At 41.1% G+C, this 8,491-nt stretch overlaps 1 protein-coding gene across 1 annotated transcript; it reads left to right on the top strand.

The window, feature by feature from the left end:
- The first annotated feature begins 3,642 nt into the window (after positions 1-3,642).
- Positions 3,643-6,945, top strand: zbtb7c (zinc finger and BTB domain containing 7C). The gene is made up of 2 exons (XM_030770211.1): positions 3,643-4,925; positions 6,327-6,945. The coding sequence occupies exons 1-2, from the start codon at positions 3,643-3,645 to the stop codon at positions 6,943-6,945; spliced, it is 1,902 nt and encodes a 633-aa protein (XP_030626071.1).
- The last annotated feature ends 1,546 nt before the right edge of the window (positions 6,946-8,491 follow it).

The raw sequence follows: 8,491 nt of genomic DNA, 5'->3' as shown, positions 1-8,491 counted from the left end.
GTGCTCAGTTAGTTCATTTTACAGTAGTTTGTATGTGCAAGTAGTGCTGAGCGCTGTACTTTTGTGAGGGGATTCATAAGTGTCCTGTGAACACATATCAATAAGCCCTGTTAAGCCCTTGAACTTTGAGGGTGTTTTTCGTGATTTTAGTCAGAGGAATGACACTCCTCCTTTGATCTGTGATGAATCATGAATGTTTCATGTAAGACAAAACTAGGACTATTATAAAAATTAGACAGGGTTAAAAACCAAAGACAAAGACCAAAAATTATATATATAATATATTTGAATTATATAAAGCTTTCAAAAGTGCATGAGTAATTTAAGTGGAAAATATGAGTAAAGTTTAATATATATATATATATATATATATATTAACTAATTATAGTAATTATAACTAATTATGCTAATTATTTCAACCCTGAATGATTAAATGATTTTCCTCAACATCATAGCCTCCTCATCTCATTGCTGAATATATGTATTACTTTAGTGCGATGAGTGTGTGTGTGTGTGTGTGTGTGTGTGTGTGTGTGTGTGTGTGTATGTGTGTGTGTGCGCGTGCGTGCGCATGTGATGTGTCATTGGGTGGTATTGGGTTACTACATTAAACGCAGTCTGATGATAACACTGTCGTTTGAGGAGGTTTGTAGGCGTAGCCACCATGTTGCAGGTTTCAGTTAAAAACACACAGAGGGTATTGTCTCACTGCTGAGAGATCGACATACTTAAACAGAAGTGAGTACAACTATGTTTATAACAACACTGAAGCTGGTATTTTTCATTTCCACTTGTCTTACACAAACAGTGCTGGTGATGTTAGACTTTGAAAGCTTAAAGGGCCTTTGAAATGGATTTGAGTTTGACATATTATTAGCAGTACTGTCATAGTGCGATCGAACAGACGTGTGAAATTTGGTGCGTTTGGTAGAGCGAGGTTTTATTATGATCGCTTCGACTAAGTTTTAGAAAAAGTTCATTATTTTAGTTGGTTCTTTCTGCAAAGTAAACAATGGCTCCAATCTTCTTTAAATATCACACACATGATAATTGACTATGGAGACTTTGTGGAACTTTCATGTTTTTTGAAATGATGATTTGATATGACTTCTGCTAAAAAGGGTTGAAGAGATCGGGTCAGGGGAACTTTCCAAACGGCAAATCTCAAACAGAACCTCTGTCAAAACAAAGAATTGCAACAGAGGGCTCTTCACTGACTGAATCACCCCTCAGAGTTTTCCAAAGACCTCATGTCCTCTGTCCTCCTCTCTCCCTTCCCAGCCTTTGTATGTGTACTTATATATATGTGCGTGTGTGTGTGTGTGTGTGAGTGTGTATGCATGCATCTGTGTGAGGGTGAGTGAATGTGTGTGAGTAAGAATCAGGGAAGGTGAGGGGTTAAAGGCGTGTGTGAGTTAGACAGTGGCAGGGTGGGTTATCCTGCTGGACCTCTGGGTGGGAAAGCACTGCCCTCAGCCACTCTTTGACCATGTGGCACATCCTCTTCAGATACTCTCCTCTCTTCTCTCAACCCTCTCTTCTCTTAGCTTCTCCTCTTCTCTCCATTTCCCCCCCCCCCTCTTCTTTTCTCTTCTCCAAGCTGTAATTAGGAGGGGTTGCGTTTTGAGTTGAGGGCCTGGCTCTAACGGCAGCAGCACGTGTTCCAAGGGTGGGTGGGAGATTTCTCCACGTCTCCTCCATCCCCATCTCTCCTCCTCTCTTTATCCTCCACTGTTGTTTTTAGCTCCATGGGCCTGTTTGATTTGGCTAGACTTTCCAGGGAGGGGCACATGGCTTTTTTGTGCAACCTGTCAGGGAACTTCTGGGGACAGCAGAACACTTTTCTTTCTTTCTCAGTCTCTCACTATCTTATTCTCTCTTTCTCTTTCTTTTTGCCTATTTAAGGCTCTTGATCGTTACCGCTGTTTCTAGAGACTATCGCAGTGCTGAATCTTAACATTATGAAAAAAAATCGAAACACATTACTGACGGACTTCTGTTTGTCTCTTTCACTTCTATTGAGGTAATAAGGTTATTTCTCACCTCTGGGTGGCTACAGGAATCATAGAAATATGCTATGAGATTCTGTGTAGGTCACAGAAATCGCATTTTGCCAACCTCGCTTTGGTTTTCACGCTGAAACTTACACCAAAGGTCATGAGTAAATGCTTAGCCCTGCAAAAAGGAACATTAAAAGTTATTTTTTCCTATGCTCAGTTCTGAAGACAAATGCTTCAAAAATGACTTCTTATGCTTTGTATATCGATTTTTTTTCCCTTCTTCAATCCACGCTTTTCCCCTCAGCATGCATATTGTGTGCAACACACCGTAGGTTTCAACTACAGGCATGTTTCTCTTTAGTAGACTATATGTCTAACTGGTAATTATAGCAACTGTCTCTTAGCAACAGGGCAGAAGATATTAAACAGTTGAATTGTGAATGCTTAACTCAATATTATTGAGAAATGAAGGCTATGTAAGAAAAGAAAGGAAATTTCTCTTTCAGTGAAAGACAGTGAGTAATAATATGAAGAGGCTACTTTATTTTGCCGTTGAGGCAGTCTTTGGACCATTTGAAACTCCCCAGTAGGCTTAGCTGTGGTCAGAAAATGAAAGCGTAGATCCGAATGCTTGCACTGACCGCGGGGAGCAGACGTCTAAGATTAAGCTCTATTCATAGACATGAATGAAGGACAAAGCTGCCAAAACTATTTATGAGATGCTGTAAACATTTCAGGGAATCAACAGGTACAATTGTACACTCCATTGATAGATCTCTGCTTTAAAATGAGTATGAAGGGAGAGTTTTTTGTTGTTGTTTTTAATTTATTGTATTAGCTAGTTCTTCATGTGTGGCCTATTTAGATGATAAAGAACAAAAAAAAAACATGAATCAAAAAGGAATCTGTGTGAACTTAGTCGAATCAATTACAAATCTGAAAGACCAAAACTATTTTTTGAAAGGGAAACGTGGGGGTGGGGGTCAACGAGAAGCCTGATTCTCTTTTTCATCTTTCCCTACAGTGCAGAAAGTAGAGCCTGACCCCTTTTTTCTTCCTGTACTGTCTCTTGTGTTTCCGAACATCACCTAGATAAGTATGTTTTCGTCAAAAAAACAAAAAAGTGTAGAGATAAAAACTGTCCCCTTCTTTGTCTTATCAGAATGCAGACACTTTTATATTGGTCACTCTCTGTATATGTGTGTGAGTGGGAAAATCAGAGATTTAGAGCGATACATTTAGTTCACTCACTGTGTAATCAAAGCCATCAGTTGCAAAAAAAAGTGGTGACACCATGTTTTCAACTGTTTCTTCCAACATCTCAGACATCCTCTTCAAAAGAATCAAGTAACCACAGTGTACTCGGCACTTACAACACACACACACACACACACACGCTCACAAATATACACACACTCGCTCTCTCACATAGTTTCATTCAACACGGCTGAAACAAGGTGTGCTACCATTAACATTGTATCAGCAACTGTGTGGGGGTATTTAGGTCTTTCACAATGACACCATGAAAATTACAATTGCTTGCCATTCAACTTTCTCTGTTTCTCTCTCTCTCTCTCTCTCTCTCTCTCTCTCTCTCTCCCTCTCTTTCTAACTCTCTCTCTGTAAAGATTTCTGTGTGACAATGGCCCATGGAGAAGAGGACCTGATTGGAATCCCGTTTCCAAACCACAGCAGTGACGTTCTATGCAGTCTAAATGAGCAGCGTCGTGATGGCCTCCTGTGTGACGTTGTCCTCATCGTGCGAGACCAAGAGTACCGCACACACCGTTCTGTCCTGGCAGCGTGCAGCCAGTACTTCAAAAAACTCTTCACCGTGGCAACAGATGCCAATGACCAGCACGGTGTCTATGAGCTGGATTTCGTAGCCCCTGAGTCTCTGACTGCCATCTTAGAGTTTGCCTATACGTCAACACTGACAGTCACAGCCTCCAACGTGAAAGAGATTCTGAGTGCAGCCCAGCTCTTGGAGATCCCCTGCATTATCAACGTGTGTATGGAGATCATAGACACAGGCGGAGGAGGTGGTGGAGGGGAAGGGGATGAGGAGGGATATGAGGAGGAAGATGAAGAAGAAGAGGAGGAAGAGGATGATGAGATGGAGGAAGAAGCTGAGGAGTCTAGAGAGGAAGACCATGAGGAGGACAACACCAGTGAAAGATCTGCGCAGGCGTCTGAGAACCAGGAAAAGTCAGCGGTGGAGAAAAAAAATGATAGCTCACCATCCACCTCCCAGCAGAGCCAGCCTTCAGACAAAGACACAGCTGAAAGGATGTGTCCAGATGGTCAGGATGCTTCAAAGGGTGAAAAACCCAGAGAATCAGAGGCCCTGGAGAACCGCGCATTGAAGGACTTCTCCATTGAGTCCCTGCTCCAAGAGGGACTGTATCCAAAGATGCCTGGTTTGGAACGAGGGGCAGGTTTTTCTCCTCTCCTGCCAGGGTTCTATCCAACCTGGTTCCCTGGTTTCCCACAAATCCTGGAGCCCCACCATACCCCTCACCCATATCCCTCAGCTTTGGAGAACACACCTCTGGACCTGGCCGTAAAGAAGGAGGTCATCAAAGAGGAGCTAAAAGAGGAGGTCCCCGCAGGGCTCTTCCATAGAGACTTTCTGAAAGACTTTATGGGTCCTGGGATGGGTATGGTTTCGGACCCAGCATTAGGTCAGATAAAGGACGAGGCAGATTTACGCTCCTACCTGAATTTCCTCAGCGCCTCCCACCTGGGAGCACTGTTCCCTCCTTGGCAGCTGGAAGAAGAGAGGAAGATAAAACCCAAAGCCTCTCAGCAGTGCCCCATCTGTAACAAGGTGATCCAGGGAGCGGGCAAACTACCTCGGCACATGCGGACACACACAGGGGAGAAACCCTACATGTGTACCATCTGTGAGGTGCGCTTCACCAGGTAAGTGATCCAGCCACCCCCTCCTGTGCTATGTCTGGAGAGTCAGACCACCCTCAGATAGAAATCTGTAGGGAGTTGTGCTCTAGCCAACACCTGCCCATGTGCGAAAAAATGTGAAAATGGCAAATCCGTGAAAGTAATAAGTTCTTTCTAAGACAATGACAATTGGCTACAGAGATTTTCATTTTTCAGAATTCCCCAATTTTAACTGAGAATTTTGGGCATCAAACATCTCATGTAAATGACATTTTTTACCATAGCTCATCTCCCTGGATACCATAAAACTACTATTTGCATTGATATAAATGAAAAATAACAGTAAAAATAAAAGTACAGTAATTCTCATAAAATACTGTTTATTGTAAAATATATCTTAAAATTTTAAATGTTAAAACATTCAAAGCATGAATGTGTTCCCTGATAAGTCAGATCCTTTAATATCACTGATATTTCAAAAAGATACAATTGAAAAATATTGCCTCTCATATAGTTTTGAAATCCATTTTCTTAAAACTGGAAAGACAATTGCAAAGCAGTTTTACTTTATTTCAAAGAGATATGGTTCCTGGGTCTGGGGGCATAACATGAATATTGCCAGCGTAAGACATGTCTTCACAGATGGTCCACACTTCCTATGCACGTACGCTTTCGATGCACCGCAGAATTTTTGTAAATCTTACTGCGTAACCCTCACTCATCGTAGAAGAGACACAGGAAACACGACAAGTAGTGCAGGGGACTCTAATATGTAGCGCCTGTTTTCTCCAGAAACATTCAGAGTGATGCTGTGGTCAAAGCAATGTCCCTCAAAGCAGTTTGAGGGTAATACACTGTAGTAACCGGTTCAAAAATCCTACAGTATCATATGGAGTTCATTTTTACATCTGAACAGAGGCATATCGTAAAGCAGGAAGACCGAAATTCAGATGAGACAGACGTAGAGAGAAAAGTGGATCAAATGCATTGAAACTTTGATCTGAGCCGTTAGAACACTCATCTTGGTACCGCAAGACACCATGTCTTAAGTCATAAAAAAAACCCTTTATGTTTTCTCTGTGCCTATATGTTCTTTTTATCTTTTCATTGTTGCCTCACATATTTCCTGCCACTGTTTTAGCTAGTTTCACCCACTGCTTTTCAGCATGAAAGCAACGCCTGCACATGTGCTTTCGGTATCTTTCTAAAGCTTCACCAGGATTTTTCTAGGTATGTGTGGCACGCTATGGCGCCACATCTTTCAAAACCCTCACAGGATAAACTCCAAAGTCCCTTATTCATAACTGTGTGTGTGTGTGTGTGTGTGTATGTGTGTGTGTGTGTGTGTGTGTGTGTGTGTGTGTGTGTGTGTGTGTGTGTGTGTGTGTGCGTACGTGTGTGTTTCTGTTTTTCTCCCCTTCACAGGCAAGACAAGCTAAAGATTCACATGCGCAAGCATACGGGTGAGCGGCCTTACATCTGCCTCCACTGCAACTCCAAGTTTGTACACAACTACGACCTGAAGAACCACCTGCGTATTCACACAGGTGTGAGGCCCTATCAGTGCGAACATTGCTACAAGAGCTTCACCCGTTCTGACCACCTACATCGCCACATAAAGAGGCAAAGCTGCCGCGTCTCTCGCCCTAGACGCGGGCGCAAACCCTCCACCTGGCGCTCCACCAGTTTCCTCTACCCAGCTGATCCTAACCACCACCTCCAAAAGAACCAGACCCTCCCCGGGGCCCCCTCGTTGCCTGTTCATAACGGTATTGCTCCCTCAGATCAGGGGCGGGAGGTGGAAAGACAGCCCCTGGGAAGCCGGGGGGTGGAGGACTTTGATGCCAACAGCAGGGAAAGTCTAGAGGCCAGGCTGATGGACAGGAAGCATATGACGGGGGAGGTGGGGAGGAAGAGGGGTGTATTTGCTTTCGCCCTCACTCGAGAAGACGTTCTGCCGCATCCACCCTTCTACCCTATGACCTCTGACCCCTGGACCATGAGGCTTGAACGCGCCCCGCCCATTCCTGAGGCTGCTAACTGACCTCTATGTGAGTCCTGCTGCGCACAAAAAAAATTCTGTTTTACATGTGGTCTTTATTCGTTACTGAGAATGAAAGGAAGCTAAACTGGTGGATTTACCTACAAAAGCAGTTTTCACAAAAGCAGAGACACAGAGAATTCTCTGGCATAAGAAAACTTTTGGACAGCTCTCAGTTCAATAAATACATTGGTAGATGAATTCCTTTCTAAACATGTCAGTGTAATTATAACAGGGATTTTGAGTACTTTTTCAACTGTAAATTTTGAGGTTATCTCTAAATGTGCGTTTCTATTTATGGTTCATAAAGTTAATTTTGCATTCACTAACAGGGGTAAATCAAGCTGAGATTGAAATTTGTTTTCAGATTATTTGGGATGGTTAAATGCACCACCGCAAGTAACAAATTGGATTTTTTTGCTGAAAATTCAGTGCATCTCCTCAAAAGAAATTTATCTACCTGCATAAACCTGTAAAGGGTTTGTTTTTTAAGCCTCTGATATACACACACACACACACATACATATATATATATATATATATTTAAAAATCCACTATCACTAATTTTAAAGTGTTTGAATAACAATGTTAAATAGTATTAACTAATCTTGTACCATTGTTTCAAATAAAACATTTAAATACCAGTACTGACAGGGGTGTAGAAAATCATATATGACCTCTGTTTTGGAACTATGAAATAAATTTATTTTTCAAATAAGGGAAATGTTCAGGCCTCAATTGTTCTATGTTTGATGCATTGAAATAACAGAGGGGAGGAAGATGTTTTCAGACTGGTCAAGTCATTTTTCAAAATCATGTTTTTTCCCGTTTTTCTTCTCATCCTTCTTTGAAAAAAAAAGAAATGCTAAAGGTTTATTTAAGAGAGGAACGCTGAAGAAAATTCTCATTTTCATTAAACAGATGGGAAATAAATTCCACATAAGAGTTTTTAGGCACCACGTGAATTGACGTAGCCTTGCTGAGGAAACCTCAAGGACTTCGTATAAATTTTTTGATTGGTGTGCATATTTTCGCCAAATCATCCTGAACTGGAGATCTCTCCTGTTTACCCTTGTTTAGTGTACAATGCTTTTGTCTGCACTAGTGTACATAATTTGTATAAATGATTTGAAAATCTGATGATGAAATCTGTTATTGTCAATATAAAAAGTATTTCAGTTTTTGACAGTTGCAAAATATCCAAAGATATGTTGTTTTAGAACAAACTTGAAAGCCTTTGTTTGAATTTTGTTTTTTGTTTGTTTGTTTGTTTTTCAGTGGACAAGCCTAAAATTTTTCATTTGCCACTTTAATGTTTCTTGCAGGTGCTTGTCTTGTTAAGAAATGAAAACAGGGATACCGTCAGCTACTTTAATATAATGCTCTTCTTTTTAACTGAATAAATATTGTAATTTACTTTTTGTCTCAGTTAAGATGGAGAAAGTATTTTCATGCTATTTAAGCATATTTAAATAAGTCTTGGCTCTATTTTGCTATGATGTTTTATAAAAAACAAAACAAAACAAAAAAACAAAAACAAACAAAAAAA

The sequence above is a fragment of the Chanos chanos genome, chromosome 3, assembly GCF_902362185.1.
Source record: "Chanos chanos chromosome 3, fChaCha1.1, whole genome shotgun sequence".
In the NCBI taxonomy this organism is placed as follows: domain Eukaryota; kingdom Metazoa; phylum Chordata; class Actinopteri; order Gonorynchiformes; family Chanidae; genus Chanos; species Chanos chanos.
This window is presented reverse-complemented; position numbering and strand designations above follow the sequence as displayed.

Bases quoted from the DNA above. Each gene is read 5' to 3' on its own strand.
- zbtb7c (XM_030770211.1), top strand. From the start codon at position 3,643: ATGGCCCATGGAGAAGAGGACCTGATTGGAATCCCGTTTCCAAACCAC. The intron at 4,926-6,326 runs GTAAGTGATCCA...TCCCCTTCACAG, and splicing joins TGTGAGGTGCGCTTCACCAG to GCAAGACAAGCTAAAGATTC.